Source organism: Castanea sativa, chromosome 9, assembly GCF_040712315.1.
Source record: "Castanea sativa cultivar Marrone di Chiusa Pesio chromosome 9, ASM4071231v1".
Taxonomy (NCBI): domain Eukaryota; kingdom Viridiplantae; phylum Streptophyta; class Magnoliopsida; order Fagales; family Fagaceae; genus Castanea; species Castanea sativa.
This window is the reverse complement of record NC_134021.1, coordinates 7,501,635-7,528,251: the sequence shown is the minus strand read 5'-3', so window position 1 is coordinate 7,528,251 and position 26,617 is coordinate 7,501,635. Positions and strand designations below refer to the sequence as shown.

General features: G+C 35.0%; 2 protein-coding genes and 2 long non-coding RNA genes across 9 annotated transcripts; 2 read left to right on the top strand and 2 right to left on the bottom strand.

Annotated features, from left to right (window-relative positions):
* Positions 1-7,906: 7,906 nt before the first annotated feature.
* On the top strand, positions 7,907-11,116 carry LOC142610327 (uncharacterized). Its single transcript, XR_012839809.1, has 2 exons — positions 7,907-8,461; positions 8,588-11,116. It is a non-coding gene; the product is annotated as an uncharacterized LOC142610327 (long non-coding RNA).
* LOC142610326 (uncharacterized) lies at positions 9,236-13,477 on the bottom strand. 6 transcript variants are annotated; one of them, XR_012839807.1, is made up of 5 exons: positions 12,814-13,475; positions 12,541-12,581; positions 11,435-11,614; positions 10,656-10,718; positions 9,236-10,263 (listed from the first exon to the last, which is right to left on the bottom strand). It is a non-coding gene; the product is annotated as an uncharacterized LOC142610326 (long non-coding RNA). The 6 variants fall into 6 exon arrangements; XR_012839806.1 differs by lacking the exon at positions 10,656-10,718 and having other exon boundaries at positions 12,814-13,189; positions 13,286-13,471; XR_012839803.1 differs by lacking the exon at positions 10,656-10,718 and having other exon boundaries at positions 12,814-13,472.
* A 7,871-nt stretch (positions 13,478-21,348) lies between these two features.
* LOC142608678 (F-box/kelch-repeat protein At1g57790-like) lies at positions 21,349-22,524 on the bottom strand. Its single transcript, XM_075780373.1, has one exon. The coding sequence runs from the start codon at positions 22,522-22,524 to the stop codon at positions 21,349-21,351; it is 1,176 nt and encodes a 391-aa protein (XP_075636488.1).
* Positions 22,525-24,866: 2,342 nt separating this feature from the next.
* Positions 24,867-25,871, top strand: LOC142608677 (uncharacterized). Its single transcript, XM_075780372.1, has one exon. The coding sequence runs from the start codon at positions 24,867-24,869 to the stop codon at positions 25,869-25,871; it is 1,005 nt and encodes a 334-aa protein (XP_075636487.1).
* Positions 25,872-26,617: the final 746 nt, after the last annotated feature.

The window sequence follows — 26,617 nt, the reverse complement described above, 5'->3', positions numbered from 1 at the left end:
AGAAATGAGAATAAACAAGCTGATGCCTTGGCAAAATTAGCAACGGCTCTTACCTTACAAGATCCCGAAATAAAGATTCCAATATGCCAAACATGGGTAATACCTCCAAACTTTGATGAGGATGAGATAGAAGAAGAAGTAAACGCAATTTCAGTTTTTGACATAGAAAGAGAAGATTGGCGGCAACCTATCATTGATTATATAGAACATGGAAAATTGCCCAATGACCCTCGACATAGAACTGAAATTCGGCGACGAGCTCCACGTTTTGTTTATTACAAGAATACTTTATATCGCCGTTCTTTTGATGGTCTTCTCCTTCGTTGCTTGGATGATGAGGAAGCTGCCAAGGCACTTGAAGAAGCTCATTCAGGGATTTGTGGTGCTCACCAGTCAGGTCCTAAACTTCATTTTCAAATTAAGCGGATGGGTTATTACTGGCCCACTATGGTCAAGGATTGTATGGAATATGCAAAAAGATGCTCAGCATGTCAATTGCATGCAAACTTCATTCATCAACCTCCAGAACCCCTACATCCTACTGTAGCTTCATGGCCATTTGATGCTTGGGGATTAGATGTGGTTGGGCCATTGACGCCAAAATCTTCTGATGGACATTCATATATCCTAGCTGCGACAGATTATTTCTCAAAGTGGGCTGAGGCTACTGTATTTCGTGAAGTGAAGAAGGAAACTGTCGTGAACTTCATCAAAAGAAATATCATCTTTAGGTATGGTGTACCCCGTTACATCATCACTGATAATGGGAAGGAATTCTACAACAAGTTGATGGACAAACTTTGCAATGACTTTGGTTTTAAGCAGCATAATTCCTCCATGTATAATGCTCCAGCCAATGGTCTTGCAGAAGCCTTTAACAAGACTCTATGCAATTTGCTCAAGAAAGTTGTAGGGAAGTCAAAAAGAGATTGACATGAAAGAGTTGAGGAAGCCTTATGGGCGTATCGTACAACATATCGAACACCTACCCAAGCCACGCCCTATTCTCTTGTTTATGGGGTAGAAGCTATTCTACCACTTGAACGCCAAATTCCTTCATTAAGGATTGCCATTCAAGAAGGTCTTTCTAATGAAGACAATGTTCGTCTACGACTTGAAGAATTAGAAGCATTGGATGAAAAAAGATTGGAGGCACAACAACGCCTTGAGTGTTATCAAGCTCGCATTTCTAGGACTTTCAACAAAAAAGTTCGTCCTCGATCTTTTCAAGTTGGAGATTTGGTTCTTGCTGTACGAAGACCCATCATTATCACCCATCGCACTAAGAACAAGTTTGTTTCAAAATGGGATGGACCGTATGTTATTCAAGAAGCCTATACAAATGGAGCATACAAGTTGGTTGCTGAAGATGGTTTAAGAATTGGTCCTATCAACGGCAAATTCTTGAAACGTTATTATGCCTAAAGATTGAAGCACTCCTTGGTAGGAGCCTAAACTGCCTACCTCAACACTCAAAGGGTACATGATGTTTTTCCATTACTCTTGAAGGTGTTCACCTAAAATAAAATAAAAAAAAATAAAAAAAAAACCTCCTTGAACTACGTAATGACTTGATCCCCCTCAAGGGGTACGTAGGCAGCTTGGCATTCTATGCTAAGTTCAGTCACATGTCAAAAAAAAAAAAACCTCCTTGAACTACGTAATGACTTGATCCCCCTCAAGGGGTACGTAGGCAACTTGGTATTCTATGCTAAGTTCAGTCACATGTCAAAAAAAAAAAAAAATCTTTTAACAATCATTGAAGCAAGAGCTAGAGAAATAAACAATCCATTAAAAAAAAATTTGACATGATGGAATTCCTTTATTGTTCACAAAAAAAAAAAAAAAGAAAAAAAAAAGAAAAGAAAAGAAAAAAAAGAAGATGGTTATAATGATTATCTATTACAAGTCAATATTTCCAATTGTAATTCTCTAATTCATCACGGGCGGTCCTTAATTCTTGTTCTAACAACTCCAAGGATTCAGTGTCTGCATTGCTTAAAGTATGAGAAGTCTCTACGGAAGAAATCTCTTCTCGAATGTTTGAAACAATTACTTTCTGGCTTGACAGCTTTTCATCATTTTCGAGGGCAGAAGCTTCAAGTTCTTGCTTGTGGGTGAATAATCGTTTAAGTTCTTCTTGAAGCTCGGCTATTTTAGAATCAGTGTTCACTAATCCATCCTTAAGTGCCTCACCATGTGCTAATAATTCATCCTCTACCTTTAGCTGATCATCAAGTTGAACTTTATATTCTTCCAACTTTTTGTCACGCTGCTCGGGCGTCATACATGAGGAAAAGGAAGACTGTAGAGATGTAAAAGTATTGGCCTTATCGAAATATTCTGCAACCAATGTTTCTAATGGTGAAGGATCAATAGCTTGATTGGTTGTTATGGCCTCAAAAATCTTGTTAGCCCCATCAAGGAGTAAATATGTTTTGTTAAATGGAGTTCTAACAATCTTTTGTTGAAGACTTTTCCAAAGATTCAATGCAAGATCAATGCGGCGCTTCAAAATTTCATCATTAGGATTATATTCAGAAATTTCAGGAGCACAAGACTTAGTTCTTTGAGGAGATCTTGTAACATTCTTCCTAGAATTGGTATTAGCCACCTCTTCTATGCTCCTTGGCAATGCAGTAGATGACCGTGGACCGGAAATTGAACTTTCACTATCATTTGAGGCCACATCATTATCAATGTCCAGTGGCAAGGTTCGTTGATCGGACTGAAAAAATAATAATAATAATACATAGTTCATAAGGAGTAACTCAAAAGAAAAAAAGAAAAAGAAGAGAAGCAAGAAGAAGAGTCAAAGACTAATAATGAATACCTGAACTTTGTTTCTTGGTGATGTAGCAAGAGATTGTGGATTGGAATTATTCTCAAAAGTCGCCTCATTGTCAACCTCCATGTTCGAAACTTGTTGATCAGACTGCAATCAAATACACATTGTTCATGTAAGATATACTTTGCATAAAGAAAAGGAAAGTTTCTTCTAAAAAAAAAAAAAAAGACCTGATCCTTTGCACCCTCAAGGTTTTCAGAAGCACTTGTGATGCCTCTAAGGGAATTTGGGTTGATAGGTATTGTCAATTTGGGCTTTTTAGTCCGATTCCAATGATGATCACTATCATTATCATCACTCATTTCTTCAAGAACTGGATTTGCTCCTCCTTCAGATGCATCATGCACTTCTAAGGACCTTTCAACAGATGGGGCCCTTGGAGGAGGCCTCTTCAATTTAGTTGTGACACCTTGAGACTCCTTGGGCTGAATATGGTGGTTCACAGGTTTTGAGATGGTGTTTGCCACATGAACTTTGGGTAATCGAATATCCTTATTATTGTTGCTCTTGACATTGATAGGCTGAACTACCTTACTCTTGGAAGGAGGAGGATGTGCACTTGCAATCAAGATATTTACACCATCATCAAGATACTTCCCATGAATATGATTCCACCACTTTTTGTAGCCACTTGTAGTATGAAGTTTGAAATTAGCTGGGGTAGGAGGCACTGGAAAGAATGCTTTGCAACCAGTCTTGTAGAGAGTACATAATCTCCAAAACTCCACAATTTTATCCAAAGTTCCTTGACGAATGTCCTCTTTAATGGTACCTGGAATGTCTTGGCAAAGTCCAAATTGACGGCTAAACCGAAAAGGACTATAAGGTTCCACTATGAGATGACCCTCTTGACGCATAGACAAGTAAGAAGAACGGATACTTATAAAATATGACGATAAATTACGAGAAAGTCCTCCATCATCAAGAAAAGTCTCCTCCCTATTCCTGACATACAAATTTGCGTCCCATTGCATAGAAGTACCTTGTATCAACTTCCTTGCTTCGTGTTCATCAAAGTGTTTGGCCCCTCCTTCCCCAGAATATACAACCATCTTGGGTCCTGGGACATCAATCTCATAATGAGTCCTAAAATAAAGACCTAGCCAGCCATAAATATAATGAACAGGGAAGCAGGCACCAGAACGACTAATCATTGGAGAAGAATGAGCAATCTTGTTTAGTCCTCGGTAGAGACTAACTAGAACTGGTATTGCTAGACAAAAAGGGCGACCTGTTGCCATGAAGCTTGCAATCTTGAAGGTTCCAGGGCGAATTGTATTGGGATCTTCACTTGGCAAAACAATGGTGCAAAGCCAACAAGAAAGTAATGCAGCTAAGTAGGTCTCTTCCCATAGCCCATCCTCAATCTTGAGTTCAATAAAAGGCTTTTTCCCACATTTGGACCAGCCTTGAATTTTATTAAGCGAACCGTTAGGATTATGAGTCTTGATTGCACGACTTAACCTCTTTGTCCTTCGACTTGGTGGTTTTGAATATTTCATTCCATATCTACACCAAAAGTTAACCCAATCGCTCGCCGAAACACGCGGGTCTTCTCCTTCCTTTTTAGAATTAAGAAGATGAAAGGCCGCGAATAGGTGCTCACAACTCTTTGGGATGAACCTCTCCACCTCGTCACTTCCTGTCAATTCCTCGCAGCAAGGGATGGCTTCATCGTAAAGACGACCAAAGATAGGAAGCCCGCCAAGTCGATACAAATCCCAAAGTGAGATAGACATCTCACCAAGTGATGTGTGGAGGGTGTTGGTTTGTGGACACCATCCTTCGCAAAATGCTCGCATTATATCAGGATTTCGATCATATGTGTACAGAGATGCTGAAACTGCGTCATAAATATGGGCCTTGTCAAGAGTCTTCTTGCTTCTAAAAAGAACATCTTCGAGCCATTCCCAATATAGAGGTATGTAACTCCACTCTCCATTGATCTTGAAAAGAGTGCCCCAACGTGTTCCGCCTGAAATTATACGACGGCCAAGAGTCACTAGATAACGAGACTCTGCAGTGTTCTTGTGAAGAGAGCTATGCAAAGACCACGCTCTAGAGGGGGAATCAGAATTCCGAGAGGCATCATAGGTCCACTCCACAATGTCTCTTGAGTCTTTAAGTTCAGGCCACCTTTCCGCAAATCGACCAATAATCGGCCTTTCAACGAGCATTGATATGTCTACTTCCTTAGTGTCATTCGATTCTTTAGTAACAATGAGATACTTCTTGCCGGATGAAGAGAAGTCCTTGAAGAGCACCATGATGAAAGGGCGAACCTAAACAAAAAATATATATAAACTACGGTGCAAAGAAGGTTAAAAAAAAAGGGGGGGGCATGGACATGCAATAAAAAAAAATAAAAAATAAAAAGCAAAGTTATTATATCCTCGTATGCAAGTATTGTTCCATTGCAAGATATCAATGGACACACATCCTGGCATAGACAATTTTCATCCTAAAAGTAGCCTTCTTCTTCAATGCAATCTTCGTCTGCAAGGAAGTCTTCGTATCACAGATAGACTTCGTTGTCAAGATTGTCTTCGTCTGCAAGGAAGTCTTCGTATCACAGATAGACTTCGTTGTTGTCTTTGTCTGCAAGGAAGTCTTCGTATCACAGATAGACTTCGTTGTTGTCTTCGTCCGCAAGGAAGTCCTCGTATCACAGATAGACTTCGTTGTTGTCTTCGTCCGCAAGGAAGTCTTCGTATCACAGATAGACTTCGTTGTTGTCTTCGTCTGCAAGGAAGTCTTCGTATCACAGATAGACTTCGTTGTCAAGATTGTCTACAAGGAAGTCTTCGCATCACAGATAGACTTCATTGTCAAGATTTTCGTCGAGGTCGTTGTCTTGGTAGCTACTTGGCTTAAGGAACAAAATAAACTCTTGCAAGTTCTTTGCAGTGCCACTAAGTCATCATATTACCTATCCTAAACGAAGGTGAAACAACACAAAAAAAAAAAAAAGGACATGCACAAGTGAAAAGCTTTGATCAAGAATGTACCTCCAAAGGTTTGTGTGATTGAACTCTTGCAAAACTTAACGCCAAATCCTTAAAGATGGATCCACTGCATGCAAAGAAAATCGTTAAGTAGTGAAGATCATATGAAGAAACTAGTGTACATTGAATCTATCGAACTAAATATCATACATATGTGATATTAGTTTAGAAAAAGAATTATAAGAAGAGGAGAGTATACCTAGTTACTTGAATGAGAAAGAAGAAAAAAAAAATCTTATGCCTTCTCCAAGAATTGTTTTTGAGATTTCTGAGCTTACGCACTATGAAAAAAAAATTGTGAATTATGTGCGGCTGGAGTTGGCCTTTTATAGTGCTGGTTAGACAGAGTTTAACTGCAATTAAAACTCATCCAGTCAAGACTGAATTGGCCAGGAAAAGAAGTCAAAGTAAAGAAGAATTCTTGTACCTGAAGAATTCTTGAAACCAATTCCTTCTTGAGATTATCTTTTCATAGGAAGGGAATTCTTCTTCAACTTGGACTAGAAAAAAAAAAAAAAAAAAGAAAAAAAAAAACGTGGATTCTTGCATGGTGGAGTTTTGCATGCATTAGGACTCTTTTAAGTCATGATATAAGGGAATTCTTCTTCAACTTGGACTAGGAAAAAAAACATGGATTCTTGCATGGTGGAGTTTTGCATGCGTTAGGACTCTTTTTAAGTCATGATATAAGGGAATTCTTCTTCAACTCGGACTAGGAAAAAAGAAACGTGGATTCTTGCATGTTGGACTTTTGCATGCATTAGGATATTTTTAAGTCATATACTTATTTGAAATTTAGTTCTATTGGAACTCTATAAATGAGTAACATTAGAACTCTTTTGAGTCTTGGTATACTTTGGCCACTGGATTTGAACGTGGCTACTATCACATTAGACAATCTCTACTTGGGCAGTGGACCAACAGTAGGATCATTGTGATATGGGGCAAAGAAAAAAAATATGTATATATGAAAGGCGCTGAAATTAGTTGCATCAAAGCGTGAAATTTGTCGAGACTTGATCACTTCCCACATTCAAAATTGTGAAAATGACCAAGTCTCGAGGGGGCATTTGTAAGAGGCAAAATTTTAAGCCAATTATAAAATGCCACATTAAAATTTAGTGGCAAATTCCAAATTAATGTCATTAAATTAATTAAATTAGATAATGACATGTGTCATCCAAATTGACATCACACTGGCATATCAAAATTTGCCACATGTCATTTGGCCCACAAGATAAAGATAAACTTCCTATTCAAAATTTATGGATAATTATCTTTATTAAAGTAAACTAAATAGAGATAATGATTTATCTTTGTTGATTATTATCTTTATCAAAATATGATATAGATAAATAGAGATAATTATCTCTAAGAAGAATTTGGGCCAATCAAAAGTCTACTACATACTTTCAAGCGTATCAACTCAAAGTGGAGCTTATCCTCTAAAATCACTATAAATAGAGGACATCCCCTCTCATTTTAAAGGAAGTTTTTCAAGAGGCCCAGGCTCTGGAGAAATTCTGTCAAAAGAATTTTTTGAAGAACTTGAAGAACATTTGAAGAACTTGAAGAACATTCGAAGGGCTTGAAGAACTTGAAGGACAACAAATCTCTAACAAGCTTAAAGCCAGAGATTCGTTGTGAAGACCATTTGATCAATCTTTCAACCAAATTGAAGAAAATTTCACGTTTGAGTCAAGACCATAAAGAAGATAGAATCAGAGGAGCATTTGTCAAAACTGAGATTGAACTCATTACTTGATTAATATGAAAATATATTTGTAGAACTCATTTTTTTCAATTTGTTTGATTTTTCTTCAATTGGGAAAATTTGTGTTTACAGTGTTACTTTAGGAGATTATGTTGCTTGGTGCTCAGATGCACAGGTTTCTTTTACATGCTCAATTATTTTATTCCTGGATCAACTTTTATTACTCTCCTAGGTTGTTCTCTTTTATTTAGGAGCTAAATGCAGACTGGCGAAGAGCATCAGGCCTACTTGTTTCAATAGGATCACATTTGGCTGACTTAGTAAGTCTGTTGACTTGTTGCTTATTTTGAAGAATTTCAATAGTAGGTAATACGAAGCCAACGCGTTTAAATATATTTAGTAAAACTGATAATAAATTTTTCTTTCTATATTATAAATAGAAAACTCGCCAATAGTAGTAGTACTACTAATAATAATAATAATAATTGAAAGGTGATTCAAGCTGCTTCGTGTCTTTTCACTGCAATCTCAGCTTCCGGTTTAGTGTCTCATGTGATTCAAGCAGCTTCTTGTTTTCCTCAGCGGTCTCAAATGGGAAAAAAGAGCAAAAAGCCCAAAGTGTTCGATCTGAAAGGAAAGACGAGAGACCTGAGAGGTAGTAATAATAATAATAATAATTGAAAGGTAATTCAAGCTGCTTCATGTCTTTTCACTGCAATCTCAGCTTCTGGTTTAGTGTCTCTTCATTGAACGGTGATTCAAGCTGCTTCTTGTTTTTCACAGCGGTCTCAGATGGGGAAGACGAGCAAAAAACCCAGCAGCAGTCTCAGATGGGGAAGAAGAGCAAAAAACCCAAGGTGTTCAATCTGAAAGTAAAGACGAGAGACCTAAGAGGTAGTAATAATAATAATAATAATTGAAAGGTGATTCAAACTGCTTCGTGTCTTTTCACTACAATCTCAGCTTCTGGATTAGTCTCTTCATTGAAAGGTGATTTAAGCTGCTTCTTGTTTTTCACAGCGGTCTCAGATGGGGAAGAAGAGCAAAAAACCCAAGATGTTCGATCTGAAAGGAAACATGAGAGACCTGAGAAGTAAAGGACATGGCCCGTGCCCTCATTGCCATGACATCTATCAGGGAGACTCCGAGCTAAGAGAGCACATGAATAAGTGCAGGATGAAGGTGATTAATTACCAGATCTACTCGAATCTGATTCCTGATTTCCACTATACTCTTTCCTGGTAGTAGATTTGTACTTTGATTTGATTTTCTTTATGCATTACATTTGATTGGTATCATTAATCAGAAATGGGTATGATAACATTTTTTATTCCTTTTTAGAATAATATCAATTTGAAATCATTGATATATCAGAGACATTTTGAATAGAACTGGTTGGCAATTTGTTCTGAGTTTTATTTGCCAGAAAGGGGATCTCCACCCTACATACACTTAACATGAATTTTATGTGAGAGAAGTAGGTTCCTCGATGATCCCGGACAAATATGAGGAAACCTAACTGTAGCATTCTAGCTAGAAGAGTGTCATGGCTATCTGAATGTGCAGAATTGGGTTGTGTGATATTTTATTATGCCATAGTTCAGCAACTCCAGTGCAATCTTCTTCTTCTTCTTCTTCTTTTTGATAGGTAATGGATAATTTCATGTATTTAAAAGTCCGTCATGTTTACAAAGTGTACTTGAAACAAGAGAAACATAAGTAAGCAGATTGAAGGAAATCAAATACAACCCCAGTATGAGACCACACAAAGAAAGTCCCAACTAGAAAAGATTTTAGAAGATCAACAGATCTCTCAAACATCTCTCAATTCCAATGCATTCTTGTTCTTTGTCATTACTTCCGTTTCTTTTATTTTGGTGCATGTCTCTTCTGAAATAAAGCTGGAAAACACGTTTCATTAGACTATGCAATTCTGGCCTATCTGATAAACTCACCAAAGCCTTACCTTATTGGAAACATATGCAAATTACCTCATACTCTGTGATATATTAGAAAAATATTGTAACAGTTGTAAAAATATGCACAAATATGTGGGAAACTAAAAATATTGTAACAATTGTGAGGAGACAATAGCTCTCTTAACCTATTGATACTCAGATATGTCCCACCAGACACTGTGCCATTGCCTTCATCTCTTCAGGGGTCCATTAATTCAGTCAGTATCATTAGAATATGGTAGGAGTGGCCAGGACAGTCATGGAGAACAATCTAAAGTTAAGGTTGGCACTTCCATGGATAGTGATAAACCTTTACTTGTAAAAGAGGATACATCAGGTGATTATCCTCTTACTGCAAATATTGCAACAGTTGTGAGGTGGAGACAATAGCTCTCTTAACCATGTCAGTGTGGGTTGCATTTACCATGGTAGCAATATCTGTATTCATACTCATATATATCCCACCAGACAAGGTGCCATTGCCTTCATCTCTTCAGGGATCAATTGACTTAGTATCATTAGAATACGGTGGGAGTGGCCAGGACAGAAATGGAGAACAATCTAAAGTTAAGGTTGGCACTACTATGGATAGTGATAAACCTTTCCTTGTCAAAGCATCTACTTCTAGGCAACTGTAAGTTAATTCACCTGCACTCACTTTTCTGTCTTATGCATGCTGGGCATCCTTTCCCTGTCCTCCACTATATCAATCTCTGGCATTTGTATGATGGAGCCAACCTGAGATTCATTAGTCCAGCAAATACATTTAGAAAATATCCAAGTATGAATATTCCTTTATCGATTTTGATTTTAAACAGTTAGAACACTAAGGGTATGTTTGACAACAGTTTTTTTTTTCCAATTTTCTATTTTCAAAAATTATTTTCTATTTTCTAGACCAAAAAAATTGTTTGGTAATTCAAAATAGACAGAAATCAAAAATGGTTTCCAAATCTCAATTTCCAAAGGAAACTGAGAATAACTAATAACCTGTTTTCAGTTATGAAAACACAGAGAAGCCTAATGAACTTAATGAAGTCTAGGCTTCGAGTCCTAGCTGAAACAAAAAAGCGAAACCAAAAGCACAATAACAAAGTCCAAATTAAACTTGCGGCCAGACCCAAACCCACCTCTCTCTCTTCCCTCCCTCCACTTTCCTCTCGTCATCCATGAAATCCTCTTTAGTTCACAGCCTGACAAGAGGAATTGCCAGACATGACAAAGTTGAGCATCAATTACCAATGATATATGAAGAAACGACCCAAGCCTAGAGTTAAATGAGATTTCATGTTCAGGTTTTGGTCTTATGTTTGAAAGATACAATGCCTGTGTGTTCAGACTTTAGTGAGCGTGTTTTAGTCTGGCAACAAATGCATGTACCTGCTATGCTAGCATGTTATTGTTTAGACACATCTTTTTTTATATCAATAAAAAAAAGTTCATAGATTAGCCTAAAAAACAATATATAATATATAGTTCATAGATTACCAAACATAACCTAAGTTTTGTTGGCTTAATGAGAGCTTATACACCTGCATTCTGTAATTAGCATTTTAGAGGTATTTCTCTTGTAAGCAAAATTTCTTCTTTCTTGTTTTCAATGGTGAGTTGTTGTTGTTGTATGTGCTGGCCTGGGGAGACAGTGGACCACCTTTTCATACATTGTAGTGAAGCTTTTAAGTTGCAGAGTTTTATATTTGGGCCGTTTGGGATTCAGTGGGTATTATTGGAGAAGGTTCTTGATTTACTATACGGGTATCATTGGAGAAGGTTCTTGATTTATTATGTGGGTAGGCTCAGACCAATGTTAAGCAAATTGATTGACCCTGCTCTGGTTGCTTTTATTCCTAATAGAAGCATAATAGAAAATATCTTGCTATCCCAAAAAATTGTGCATGCTTTAACTTACCACTTGACTAAATGTGCAGCCTGGACGTGCTAGAGATGTAGCAGAAGAAGCTGATGGGGGAGGCGAGAGGTGCAGGGGCTTGACATGCTGAGTAGTAGTGTGTTAAGATGGAGATGCAGCAGAAACAGCTGATGGGGGGGGGGGGGGGGGGGGGGGGTTGGTGCGGGAGATGCAGGGGCTCTGAGTAGTAGAAAAAAAAAAATCACATTTTCAGCTTATTTTTGAGGTCACTACCAAACACAAGAAAATCAGACGGTTTTCTAGATAATGCTTTTTGGAGAATGAATAATTTTCCAGAAAATTTACGGTGCTGTAGTATAAGGGACGGAGAATTGTGACACCAAAATATTAGTCAAGACAACCCAAAAAATACCTTTTTAACGCACACATATACACACTTTTTTATTTCATAAGTTACATATATACACACCCAAAAAAACACTTAGTATTTTCTATCATAAATACATTTGTTTCAAATTATATGTAAAAAATATTTCAATTGAACTAATGAAAATTTCAATGACATGAATGATCAAAACTTGGAGGAATATGTTTGAAGCTATCTTATTCTAAACCATTATGTAGCAACTAAAGAGATATTTCTTGTGTAGTTTTAGTCATAAATTTTTTTTGATAATGATTCAATGACTTAATCACGACATAATGGGTTGAAAAGATACCAAACAAGGTGCCAAACTTTTATAAATTAAAAAAAAAAAAACAACTAGCATTATGTATGTGTGTGGGATATAACTTATAAGTCGTACATTAGGACATCCATAGGGGAAAAAAATCACCAAATATAATAAGATTAGGATCACATTTTACCATAAAAACTGAAATTGAGAAAAATAAAGAACTATCTATCTATAAAAAAAAATGAAATTGAAAAAAATAAAGTAAGGCCATTTATTTTTTTTTAAAGCATCGTTGTGCCATTTTTGTAGGCTAAAAATTCAAAATAGTAAAATAATTTTATATACATAAAAAAAAATAAAGAATATTTCAAAATTCTGGGGGAGCCATAGCCCCCCACCCCACCCACGTGTGTAGCTTACATTACGTTAAAAAAAAAGGGTAGAAGCCAAGAATAGCTTATCTCTTACCCCAGTTTTTCATGCCCTTCTTTCATTCTGAAAAAAAGGACCTACGAAGGTGATAAAAAATTTGTTAGTTTCTTTCAAAAAAAATGATAGATATATAAGAAAACGTCACAGATATAGAAGAAAGAAACAAAGAATAAGGGAAAATAATATAAGGAAACGCAGGTATATAAGTATAACACAAACACACGGTCATCATAGCCACAGATATGAAAAATAATAATAACTTCAATTTACTTTCAGGGTATAACGGAAAAGAATAAGAAGGAAGCATACCTTTGATAGATAGGTCTCGATCGACCAACAAAAGTTCACACCTTATCGATCGGCGATCTACCCATCCACCTTTGCTCTACTCAGATCGGCCGATGTCTGAACACACAGACAGCCATAGCCAACAACCTCGGAGGTGTTCTTATCTTGGAGAAACCGATGTCATGATATCTCTCTCTCTCGACTGGGTGTGTGTGGTAAAAATATAACTCCTTGAAAAAAAAGGTCAACCGCACCAATGAACACCGAACAGCCATGAAAACATAATCTCGACACGGCGTTCCGATCTACCCCATCCCCCTTGGCTTCACTCCGATCTGCAGCCCCGGCTTTGCGGTGGAGGCTCTTCATCTTAGAGAAAAGAGATGTCATCTCTTCTCTGTGTGCAGTGAAAAAATAAATGCCTTTAAAAACCGGTCAACCGCACCGATGAACACATGATCTGATGACAATTAACAAAAAAAAAAAACCATACCTAAGATCTCTCATCTTGCAACAGAGAGAGAGACACGCAGAGAGTCGAATTTGAAGGTTTTTATAGAGAGAGAGAGAGAGAGAGAAAGAGAGATTGGTGAGGAAGGAGCGGCTGAAGAGGAAGAGATTGAATGAATGAAAGCAGGAAGATTGGGTGAGAGACATAAAATAAAGTACACGCGTAATGTGAACTGTAAAGAGAGGTAAAAAAACGGTAGGCAATAAATCTAAAATATAATCTAGGGTTGCAGTTAAACGCACGTAAGCCAATGTGATGCAGAACTGACTCTGTACTTTGTGCCCATTATCGAATTTACCCAATTAGCCTTGCTCTTACCTAGCGGTATATTTTGCTTTTTTACCTTAAACAGTAAATAATTCCTTTACAGTCTCTGTGTGTGACTTTTTTTTTTTGCCTTTTTGAAAAGAGTGAGAATGTTATGCGAATTTTCACTTTTCACCCTCCATATTTTAAACTTAAATTATCACCTCACAAATCAGGTACAGGCGTACAGCACTTGCATCGATTAACGTAAAATGGTAAAAAAAAAAAAAGGTATATTTTGAACGTCATTCGTTTATATCATGCAATAAGATTGTGTAAATTTAAATTGTTACTATAATCATCATAAATTTTAAATGATTATTATTTCACATACAAAATTAGTTTTTAATTTTTTTTATATGCAAATAAAAAGAGTAATAAAAAATTTAAAAAATATTTTAATAAAATGTAATGTAAAATAAATAATTTGATATCGATATTTTTGAAATGTAATGTAAAATCCACTTGTTACTAGTCTTTTACTCTTTTTTATTGTTGTCCTCTGGAGTCTAGTCTTATTAGAGATTAAAATCTAGTCCAATACTTAAGAGTATTCCCATGATTTTAAAAAAATGTCATTTTGACATACTAAATACTTATTTTATTATTTTACCATATTATTTTACAATATTTCATTTATCGGATGCTTTATTCTTTCACCACTGTCGCAACAACGGCCACCAACAATCACTGCTGCAACAACGACCACAACCACCACCGGCACAAACCCACATCCACCAACGTCACCTTAAAAAAAATAAAAATAAATAAATAAAGCACACACAACTAGAGAGATCAACACAAACCCACATCCACTACCGGCACAAACCCACATCCCAAATCCACCAAATCAATTATAAAATTAATTACAATTTACATTAAAATAATAAATTGAATCAGACATACATCGAGACATTTTGAATCAGATGCCTCCGTCGTCGTCGTCGTCGTTGTTGAGGGAAGTTTTCACTTCCGGCCACCATATCCTTTACACTAAAGTTCCTCTTCGTCGCAAAGTGGGTCAGTGATCAGTGGCGAGCCTAGGCGGTCTCTATTTCTAGGCGATGGCGAGATGGCGATGAGAAAAAATGAGATCGGCGTGGCCAGAGAGAGAGAGAGAGAAATGCATCGTAGACGAAGAGAGACATCTGATAGGAGAAGAGAGAAAAAAATGAATTAAATAAGCCAAACAGTGTTTGGCATAGATGTCCGTATCATCTCATATGTGAGACGGTATTGTAGATATGTGTCAAAATTTTTGGCATTTGAAACATCTCATGAGACTCATATTTTGGAGTTTTGGTGTGCCAAATGCCAAATATTTGACATTTGGCACATTTGACACACCTGATGAGAGTGCTCTAATGGGTGTAATTACTCATTTTCTCTCTCTTGCAAACAATAAAAACATTTTCAATCTAATGGATAAGATTGAAAGCAATTGCATCATGTGCAACATTTATCTCAATCCTCTTATTATAGCATATTTGGTATTTGGCACACTAAAAACCAAAAAACCTCTAACATCACATGTTCTAAATGCTAAAAGTTTTGATATTGATTAAGAGTACAATTTTAATATTAGAATTGTATTGATAGAAATGCTAAAACCTTTTAATATTTTTTTTTTCTACTTTTCTCTCTCCTCACTCTCACCCATTTGATTCACTCTCTCAATCTCTCTTCCTCTCTCATTCACTCTTATTTTCTCTTATTCACTCTTGGCCTCTCCACTTTATTTTTATAGAATCATCCTCTCCTTTCACTCTCACCTCCAATCTTGTCGTCGATCTCTCCTTTAATCTCGCCACCTCGTATGTCGTTGATCTCACTCTTAGACGCCACCACCAATCTCACTAGACGACTCTCGCCAAGCCCCCAACCTTGGCTAACTACATCTCGCCCAGTTGTCATCGATCTTGCCCAGTTGCCATCGATCTCGCCTAACCTCCTCTCCCTAAGTTGTCGTCGATCTCGCCCAGCTTCCTTTACCTAAGTCGCTACTGATCTCTCTCTCTTTTTTGTGTGGTTACAATGGGTTGATATTGGTTGTGGTGTTTTTTTTGGGTGTTGCAATGGGCTGATATTAGTGGCCAGCGGTTGATTTTGTGTGGTGGTGGGTTGTGGTGGGGTGTGTTATGGGTGGCGAGGAGTTTTGTATTTATTTATTTATATATTATACTAGGAGATTTTTAAGATTATTTTAATGTGTTGTATATATTATTTTAATGTGTTGAAGAAAATAATATAATATCTAATGTAAGGTGTATTGTAAAGTGGTGTGTTGAAATTAAGGAAAAAATGTTTTATATGTTAAACTAGCATTTGGCATGGCACTGCTGATGCTAATGTTGCTCTTTTATTTGCATTAGAAAAAGCAGGTTATGTTGCTGCCCATATTACAGTTAAGAGCATTCACAACATGGGTGTCAAACCTACTCAAAAGCTATTTTTAGCATCTGAGACCACAAAAAATCATATTTCATCAAAGATGCCATATCTTAAAAAAAAAAAAAAATTTGATACCTTGCTATTGTGAACTCTCATAAATGAGAGCTCATTGTAGCAACTTGCTATTATTATTTTTTTAATAATTTTGTGTTAATTGGTTGTGGCGGTTGGTTTTTGTGGCGATTGTTTTTTTTTTTTAATTTTATTTTAATGAGTTGTTTATATTATTATAAATGACATGGTAAAAAAATAGAAACTTTGATGTGGAATGAATTGTAAAGTGAGTTGTTAAAATTGATTAAGTAGGTTTTTGAGTTATTAAATGCTATATTTTTTGAGATCCTTGATGTGAATACTCCAAACATGCCTTGGGTTCTAGCTTGTCTTTGTGTTTCAATAAGGATAATCTGCCAGAAGCCTTGGCCACTGTTTGTAAGGCAGACATACACTCTACTCTTTCTTCCTTTTAGTTATATTATGAAATTGAAGCTTATAACATATACTAGGGCTATCTAGAATCATCCAAAGACCCGACCCACTTGAAGAAACCGTTTTGGTTTCAATTTCCCTCCCCTAAAACCCGAAAAACCTGATCCGACCAAAAGGTACACAGATTCCAGCAAAAAATTCCAGATTCTAGTGAAATTTTCTAGATTTCGACTAAAAAACCTAGATTTCGGCAATATTTCACTTAGATCCAATGAGATTTTGACCGGATCTGGCAAAATCTCATCGAATCTAGTGAGATTTTTGTCAAATCTAGTGAAATCTCATAGAATTTGATGAGATTTTTGCTGAATTTGAGTGTTTCTCACCATTTTCTCAGATCTATGATTCCGACTGACCTGCCCGCCACCCATTGAAGGTCTGATCTGCCTGACCAGACTACTCCGACGGTTGGCGCGCGGGTGCAATTTTCTGCCACCCGATTCCGACGAGTCTATATATATAGAACACAAGATTTAAAATTCATCTTTTCATTATTAGTTATTTTTTATTCAACTAAAATTCAGGCTTTCTAAGGTCATAATTTTTTAAATTATTGCTATTTTTTCACTTATTTAGTCAGTCATCTTTTTTTTTTTGATATGAAAAGCTTGCTTCGTTGCACATAATTTTTTTTTTTTTTAGAAATGTTGTATATAAATTTTGAAAAAAAAAATGGTGATGAACACTTGTTGCCATGTTGGTCCAATACGTCGCATTAATTTCTCGCAATACCACCTTACAAAAGTTTTAGCCATTTATTGGCGACAATTTATCGAATTGAGCTAGTCATCACTACCACCAAAGCATAAAAAATTTGAAACTTTGAATTAAAACTCACAGGAAGAGTAATAAAAAATTGATAAAAATAATAGTTGAATAAAAAATGTAGTATAAAATAGATAATTTAATGTAGGTGTTTTTGAAAAGTAATAAAAGCATATTCACACACTATAGTAGCTCACAATGAAAAAAGCTAGTGCTACAAAAAATTTCATAACTTTTGTCACAACTCATCTCCATGTGGCGAGTTGAGTGGTGGAGATGTGGACCTTCATAGACTCTTACTATATTTTTTTCCACTACTCACAGCTCACCACGTGAAGATGAGTTGTAACAAAAGTTGTGAAGTTATTTTTTCGGTCACTACCATTGTTGCTCACAATATCAGATCTAAAATGAAAAATCAAAATCCAACCGTTCACCAATGTTAGGAATACTACAAGCATATGGATAATATTTATTTTATTAAGATTTAGTTAATTAGTTAGTTACAATTTTAAACATGTTAATCACATTTAGCAAATGTTGAAATTATTAATGCACATGAGGAATAATGGAATTAATAGGATAAGGTCATGTGAGCCAATAAGATTAGAGCTAGTCTCTTATAAATATATGATTGTAATTCAACATTAGATATCAATTGAAGAATAAACAAACTTCTTAGTGCATTAGTGCATCTCTCTCTCTATTAATCTCTCTTTTTCTCTATGAAGGGTGACTACTTCAAATTAAGTCAATTTTCCTACAATTCCTATCAATTTCCTTACACACCACCAGAATCACCATGGATCGGAATTTGTGGTAGAGCTTTCTTACTATGCCCATCACCTAAACCATAAACAGGGACTCTCAAATCCAAAATCGTCGCCTCTCTCTCTCTTTGAAATCTAAGCTCAAATCATTAAAGTACTGATCAAACACATAACCTCAAACTCTCACTCTTTGATCAAAGGCCTATTAAGGGTCTATAGGGCGGCTTGAAAAAAAAATGCCGCATCCATTGAATCTCCAACAAAGAACCCAACACCATGGCCCATCTTCCTATCCACCTTTGATGCTTTCTCTTGAGCATGTATCAGGTTGGCAAGGGCAATAAGATCCAAAGGTTTGCAATTTCTCAACCAAACCAAATTAAAACCATTATTTTTTGGATTTGTCATTTGAGTTTTGTCTAGTTTTTGAAATAGGCTAACGCTCTATTTGTTTTGTTGAAAAACCTTCGGTAAAAATAATTTTCCACATTTTTTAATGTTTTTGGAAAACAATCTCTCTCTCACTCATTGCATCTCTTATAAATATTATCTTCATTTATAACCATGGGAAACATAATTTTTTGGTGTCTTCTCTCTCACAGTAAGCTCTCTTACTTTTTCTTTTTCCTTTTTTTTTTTCTCAATCCTTACATCCTCACTGTCATTAACTTTGATCTCTCTTCTTCCCATAGATCTTTCTCTCTCTCTATCTGTCTCTCATCTCTCTTGTCTCCATGTTTCTTTTCCCCTATATCACATAGTTCTCTGATTAGATTTTCCCCCCTCACTGATCAGTCAATAACTTTGACTTGCTAAGGAGAACAGATTAGCAGCAGTAATTATTTCATTCATCTCTACCAAAATCCCAATTCATTACTTTGAATTTCAAGCTTGATTTTATTTTTTTCTCTAAGAAATTTTTGATTTGATGGATTCCAGGCATAAGTTACTTCTTTTTGCACATAAAAGTTCCAAAAAAAAAAATCATAATAAAAAGAAGAATGAAAGAATGAAGTAAAAGACGAAAATTTTAAATATCGTGGCTATATGGCTCTAAATTACTTTTAGATAGGACAATCTTTATAGTAAATTAATAATATTGTTATATAATGAACGGTAATTGCATACTAAACACCAAAAAACATTATTAATCTCATTTTCAAGGTCGTTATTAAACACCGGAAAATGAGATAGTTTTCTAGAAAATGTTTTTTGAAAAATGAACAATTTTTTAGAAAACGTTAATGTTAAAACAAATAGTAATATTGATTTTTATATATTTTTTGATTTTTGGTTACTTTTTTTTGGTTTTTAGTTACTTATTTGAGATAAGCAATATATAGAAATGAGTTGGGTCTTATGGTTTTTGCTATTTTTGTTTGTAAATTAGGCTTAGTGGAGTGGTGCTTGGATTTCTTAGCCAGGTTTCCTTTTCTTGAATTTGCCCTTAATAGTGATGTGGTGTGGCAACTCTAGTGTTTTTTAGGCTTTGAAAGTGACTTCGTTGCCTTGTGTGGCGGCATGTGTGGTGGGGTGGGGTAGAATTGTAGAGGTCTGGTTTTCAACATGAAAGGTGGGTTAGGTTTTGAGTTTTGATTTTGTTTTGAATATATATGGTATTGTAAGTTGTTATTGTGTGTAGGTGCGTGTATTCATATTTTGGTAAAATGCTGATGTAATACTCTGTTATTAGATGGTGTAAACTCTTGGTTTTACTCCAAGACCGGATTGAATTTGATAACAATTCTACAAAATAGAAAAAGTAAATTTTAATATTAAAATAGACATAAATTTTAACACGAATGGGTATGAACACACTAATTAAGATAATAAGATGGTGATTAATAAATGTCATTTCAACAAAAAAGAAAAAGAAAAGTATAAATGTCATTTCAACCAAGGAAAACCTTTTGAATTTCATACAATTTTAATTTACTTTATTGTTATTGTAAGAGCAATAAAGCATTCCCATTTGTTTAAGCCAAAAAAAAATTACATTTTATCTTATAAAAAATCACTTTATATATATATATATATATTAATTTTACGTAACCACTTCTACGATCCATCCTATGCTCTATTAGTCTATTACATATTTCATAATATATCATATTAAAATAATTGAGTATTAAGGAAGAGTATACAAATTTTGTATGTTCAAAAAAAAAAAAAAAAAAACTATGACAGTATGACGGTAATTAGTAAATTTCTATATGACAGTATGTTTAATATTAGAATAAACATGAATTTTTATACGAATTGGTGTGAATGTATTAAGATAGTATGACGGTAATTAGTAAATTTCATTCCAACCAAAAACAAAAATAGTATAAATGTTATTTCAATAAAAAAAAACCTTTGAATTTCATACAACTTTAATTTACTTTTATTGTTAGAGCAATAAAGCATTCCCATTTGTATAACAAAAAAAAAAAAAAAACAAAAATCCTTTATATATTTTATTTTACATAAGCACGTTTACAATCCATCCTACATTCTATTCTTTATTTCACAATATATCATATTAAAATAATGGAGTATTAATATTTATTTTTCTTGTTCCTTGGTTGAATTTGAATAGGTCGCTAGCTAGTTGTACGCGCTATACAGTAGTATACATTGTGTTGTCCATAAATATCATTAATCAATACTAACCTTGACCATCCAACATGGCCAAGTTGTTGGAAACTTGTGATGCTATGCATATGAACAACCCAACTCAAATTTCTTAGTAAACACTTGAGAGGGGGGATGGGATATTCCTGGGTTATAAGGAGTAGGGAATTCATGGTAGGTATACATGAAGCTAGAGAATCAAGGTGTGCTTTTAAGAAAAGGCAATTTAGGACAATGAACAAGAAATGTTTTGGATTTCGACTAATAAGTGACCATGCGATTCTTCTTACGTCCAATTGAATTAAACAATTCATTATGGATTTTTATTACAAAGATTGATTTTGTTTTGTGATGATATTATTCAAAAGAAAATCTGCAACAAAATCATTTCTAATAATCATATGAAAAATTAATAAAAAAGAAAAGGAGCTCATTAAAAATAATGTTGAAACTTGAAAATAACATGTTGCAGTTACAGAGTTCCACTTATGAACTCAAAATTTTTACAGTACCATCAATCAATAAAAAAAAGAAAGAAATAACCGATGCCTACAAAAACTAAACTAAACTAAACTTTAAACTTGTGAAGTACTTCCCATCTAGCATAAGCTTCTTGGAAGGTCGTCAATACCTCTATAATTCCACTTCTCACCATTTAAATCCTTCATCCAAATCTATGCAACTGGGTTTAATCCAAGTGCAGTTGGGTAGTTCTCTTCCGTGAGATTTATTTCTACTCGAATAATCAATAAAACAAGAGTGGTACTTCTTAGTTTCGAGAGAGTAGAATATGTTATTGTTGTCTTGAACACTTGGCACGTAAATCTTATTACTCATACCTTTTGCCACACTCAATTCAAAGAAAGAACCCCCGGAACTAATGCATAACATTTTATTTCCAATATTTGTCACCTTATGCCATTTCATCCTTGGTCCAATCGAGGAGAGATTCAATGAGTAAATATGAATACTTGGCTCACTTTCATGGAGCTCAAACACTACAAAAAGCTTTCCATCACTTTCCAACAAATAACTACTTCGGAGTGAGTAATCGAAATCTTCCGGAGGAGGAATATAGGAAAGATACTTCCATCGACATTTGTATTGATTAGGATGACTCAAGTATTCATGAGGATCAAATACTCCCACTTTGACTGGGAGGCCATCCCCTTGTAGACCCAACCGGTAGCAACGACCGTTGTATAGTAGGGGAGTGTTATTGATGAAATGACCCCTAGGTCGAAAATAATCTGTAAATTCGCACAAAGTCCAAGCTACTTCACCACGCCTAATGATGCTGAATTTGGATCCATAATATATGATTCCAATAACAAAACAGTCAGTAGAAGTTGGGGGAGACGAAAAACTCATTGATTCAAATATTTCTTTGCAAGGATAATTTGGAAGTTCTATTTTAATTCTATCAAAGGGATGGAAGAAAAAGACACTTCCATCCAATTTAGACAAGAGAAGCCAACCATATTTTGAATAACGAATAAATGCATCCCGCAACTCTGGAATATCCATTTGATAACTACCATTATCATGCATTGGATGAAAGAATGTGCATTTGTGTTTAGCCAAGTACATCAGACATGGAGAATGAGAATATGGGGGTTCCAATAATGGTCGAAGTGGACTCATAGGACTACTTAATCGCCATGATTTGCAAATGGCACGAAAAGTATTCAAGTCTTTGAGAATGAGGTGTGCTGAAAATTGACAAAGAAGATGAAGTGGAAGCTCAGACCATGATTTATCTAGCTCTTTTTCCTTCTCTTTCTCTTCCTCTTGCTTGAAAGATTGAACAATATTTTCAATCATATATTTGGAAGATATATCGTTGTCACCTCCTTTAATACTTCTGTTGAGGACGTTGATGAGGTACTGTATTGAATATTTTAGAGACAAAACAATAAGAAAAATTACTCAAACTCAAAATGCCAAACAATCATGAAATAAAGTAATTCTTTAGAACTCCGAAATATGAATAGACGACGTGCAGGTTATTGAACAACAAAAGAATATATATTTAGACTCTAAAAGAGTCCAGAGATCAGTTTAGCAGTATGACACAATGAAAACAATAATCCTACTCTCTCCTTAAAACTGATGATATTGTTAGAAATACATTACAAAAAAGAGTTTTAACTAGTACTGCATGGCGGAATAATTGTCGATATAAAAAAATAAACAATGGTAAATACCACCCAAAAGTACAAACAAGTAACAACTATGGTTTCTGATTTCTTTGAAAAATTAATGTCTTAAGACTATAAATCAACAACAAAATTTATAAATAAAGAAAACGTACCATCTTCAGTTGAGAGTCGTGCTCGTGCAACTGCGAAGGACACAAAGGGTTGAAGGGCATGATGGAGCTGTGTGTGAGAGAACCTTATTACTTGAGAAAAAAAAGAAAAAGAAAAGAGGAGAAGGTCCTCTATATATGAACGATGGAATCAGCTTAGTTTTGGAGGGAGGAGTACTTTTGGTTGGGGTTGGGTCTTTTTTATAATACAACCTTGAGTCGGTTAGGTACAAATTCCAATACGACTTCAATTAGTAATAGGAAATCCTAATCCCAGTTCCAATTATATATGTTAGGATTAGGAAATCCCAATCCTAATTAATCTAGGATTAGAAAATTCCAGTCCCAATTAATCTAGGATTAGGAATTCCCAGACTCCAAGTGATGGTGAGCCTCCAAAAAATCGTTTATATATAGACCCAACCTAGCTAACAAGAGCTCACGAAAAAATTAAAAGAAAAACTTACAAGAGCTGTATCAAGCGAAACCAAGAGAATCAGAAGGTACGCATATAATTAAAATTTCTATTATTTTCCAAAGACAGTTTAATCTTCATTGTTTATTTATACATCCCAAAATTTGGTTAAGAATAATTTTGATTATTTTGTTCTTTTCATAATTTTGACTATCGATTTGTTGTTTGCTTAATTGGTTTCTGTTACGTGATTCCTCTTACATTTTTAATTTTACAATACTTATTTAGATTCTAATACTCAATGAATTAAACTGTTATGTTGTTCTAGAGCCAAAAACCTTAAGCTAAATCTTTTTGACGACCAAACTCCATGTACAGCGCTAAGGGATGTACTACACATTGACTATAACATATTATAATAACAATGATGCTATTGGCTATTGCAACCTTGATGTTATAATGGATTCTGTTTTATTATTTCTTGGATTAGATCTTTCTGTTTTATTATTTTTACGAATTTGCACTTAAATTATCAATGTCTTATGAATTGATTACCTGAAATATTCTTCCTTCCGAAGGCAATAAAGTAACGTTGCTTGATTGAAAGTATTTTAGGAATGCAACAAATAATAAGACTCAAAAATTTGCTTTTCATTAGGTTTCCTAGAAGCCAAACTCTATATATATGCTTTCACAAAAAAAAAAAAAAAAACTCTCTCTCTCTCTCTCTCTCTCTCTCTCTCTCTCTCTCTCTCTCTCTCTATCTATATATATATATAAAGTTGGTGTTTCTCAACAACAAAAGTAAAAATAAAAAGAGTTTAAAATGTTGGAATAAAGTCTTAAAATTAAGAAAAATTATTGAATACTCTGAGAATACCATAACTGCGTACTCTTTTTTCTTATATGAATTGTGGGTTCTACCATAAATTTAATTAGTGAGACTTACAATTATGTAAAAAGAAAGAGTACACATTTATGATATTCTAGGAGTACCTAATAATTATTCTAAAATTAGTGTGGCATAACTTGTCATTATAAGAAATAAAGCTTGCAATAAATGTGTCAATCATTGTTTAGAAGAATATATCAGTATATATACTTTGATTATTTTATATAGTTGTTATATGAGAATGATTGGCCTCAAGTACACACTCAAAAGTACTTAATTCTTGAATGTGTAGTTCAAGGTAGAGGGAAGACGATTTCTAAAAGACTTGCAGTAGTGTACACACACAAAGGGCCTAACTATTAAATGTGTAGGAAATTCTTACGCACTCGACTAAACCATAATATTATATTAAGAAAATAATCATCTTGACTTTCCTTATCCAAACCTCCTCCTTTCTTCTTATTAATTTATGCTTGTTCATTTTGTCATTTTAAAAACTGCTTAGCTTTTGCTTGTTTTTCTTCCTCCTTATAAACAGTGTCCTGGAAATGGAAGGTACAAATCATCCTCCTCACATCCCTCTATCATATCCTTGGCTTATAATTTGTGATGGGAAAGATCAAGAAAGACAAACTTTTGTTGACATATCAAATAATAAGTTTAACACAGGAACGATTTCGGAGATGCGCAATAAAACAATATGCACTAGCACAAGGGAATGGTTGGTGTTGAAAGATCTTGGCTCAAATGATCTGTGCCTTTTGAATCTTACCACTAAAGAGGTGGTGCAGCTCCCACGGTTAGATACTATTACCGATTATGATATCTGTGTTCTATCCTCACCATCAAGCGAATCCAAACATGATTTTCATGTACTGTTCATTGATCATTCAAGATGCAAATTCTATTTTTGTCAACCTGGAGATATGAAATTTCGTGAACAAATGTTTGAATTTCATTGGGAGAATGGGAAGACAACAATATGTGCAGCAACATTATTTGGAGAGAAGGTTTACTTTTTGGCATGGTTTTCAGGACAATCACCTATTTATGAATTGTTTTGTGCTGAATTTGTGGGTTCGAATCTTCATTTTACAAAGATTACAAGAGAGAACTTGCCTAGTCCGACAACTCCAGAAATAAACTTTATCAATGATTACCTTGTTGAATGTGGAGGTGAGCTCTTATTTATTCATAAGATGTGTGGTGGTTGGGAAGCTAACACGCTTCTTGGTTTTCTCTTATTTCGAATGGATTTTTCAAGTCAGGTGTGGGTGCAAGTAAGCAACATAGGAGGGTGGACTATTTTTCTTTCTAAGCATCTTAATGTGGGGCGTAAGGCTATATCTTGTTTTGCAGCAGAAAAGGGAATTAGACAGAACTCAATCTATTTTACGAAGTGTTTTGATAGGTTCCTCTATGTCTTTGATGTAGAAGATCATAGTATTTCAAATTCATTACCTTGTCCCATTGTAAGCAAACATCATTCACAACTTGATTGGGTTATGATTCCTACAATTAGTGTTAGCGAATTATGTTATGATTTGGCTTAGGTTGGTCATTAATTGTGAAGATTTCGAGGATATTCTTATTTGTGAACTCTCTATTCTACCAATTGCTCACCTTCAACTTACATGGTTATGTGGGAAAACACCAATGTTGAAACAATCAGTGCTTCGCTCTGCGTACCCCTCACCTCATTGTTGATCAATTGGTGCGTGTAATATTGTTACATAGAGGTGCCGACAGTCTTGCTATAGGAGCATGTTCCTTATTCGCTGATTTTGTTATTTTAGATGTACCTCCCACTACTGAGTTAAGTGTAATTGTGAACTCTGATGCTTATGGCCTGTATTCCCTAAGCCTTTCAGCCACTACTTCGCCTGTCATGGCTAGTTAATTTTAATGCATTATCCTTTTAACCTAATATATATATATATATATATATATGTGTGTGTGTGTGTGTGTGTGTTTTCTTGTTACATTAGCTAGAATCAGTCAATTTGTTTTTTTGTTTTTTATGTAAGTGATGTGGTGGTGCAAAACTCTTTGGCAAGTTGCCTTTCAAAGTAGTGGACAAATTCATTTCTTTGTTCTTGGATACGACTTTTCAATACAATTGTCCTTTATTGTGTATGCACATGTTTAAGATATTTTCCTGAATCAATTTAAGTCTATAAAAGATTGAATGAGAGGAAATACAGGACATACATATGCTCCTATCTAACTACCACCCTATCTAACCTTAACCAAGGGATTAATAAAACCAAACCAAGTTGCAAGCACCAAGAATAAGTAA

Excerpts from the sequence above, each read along its gene's own strand:
- LOC142608678 (XM_075780373.1), bottom strand. The coding sequence starts at position 22,524 with ATGATTGAAAATATTGTTCAATCTTTCAAGCAAGAGGAAGAGAAAGAG.
- LOC142608677 (XM_075780372.1), top strand. The coding sequence starts at position 24,867 with ATGGAAGGTACAAATCATCCTCCTCACATCCCTCTATCATATCCTTGG.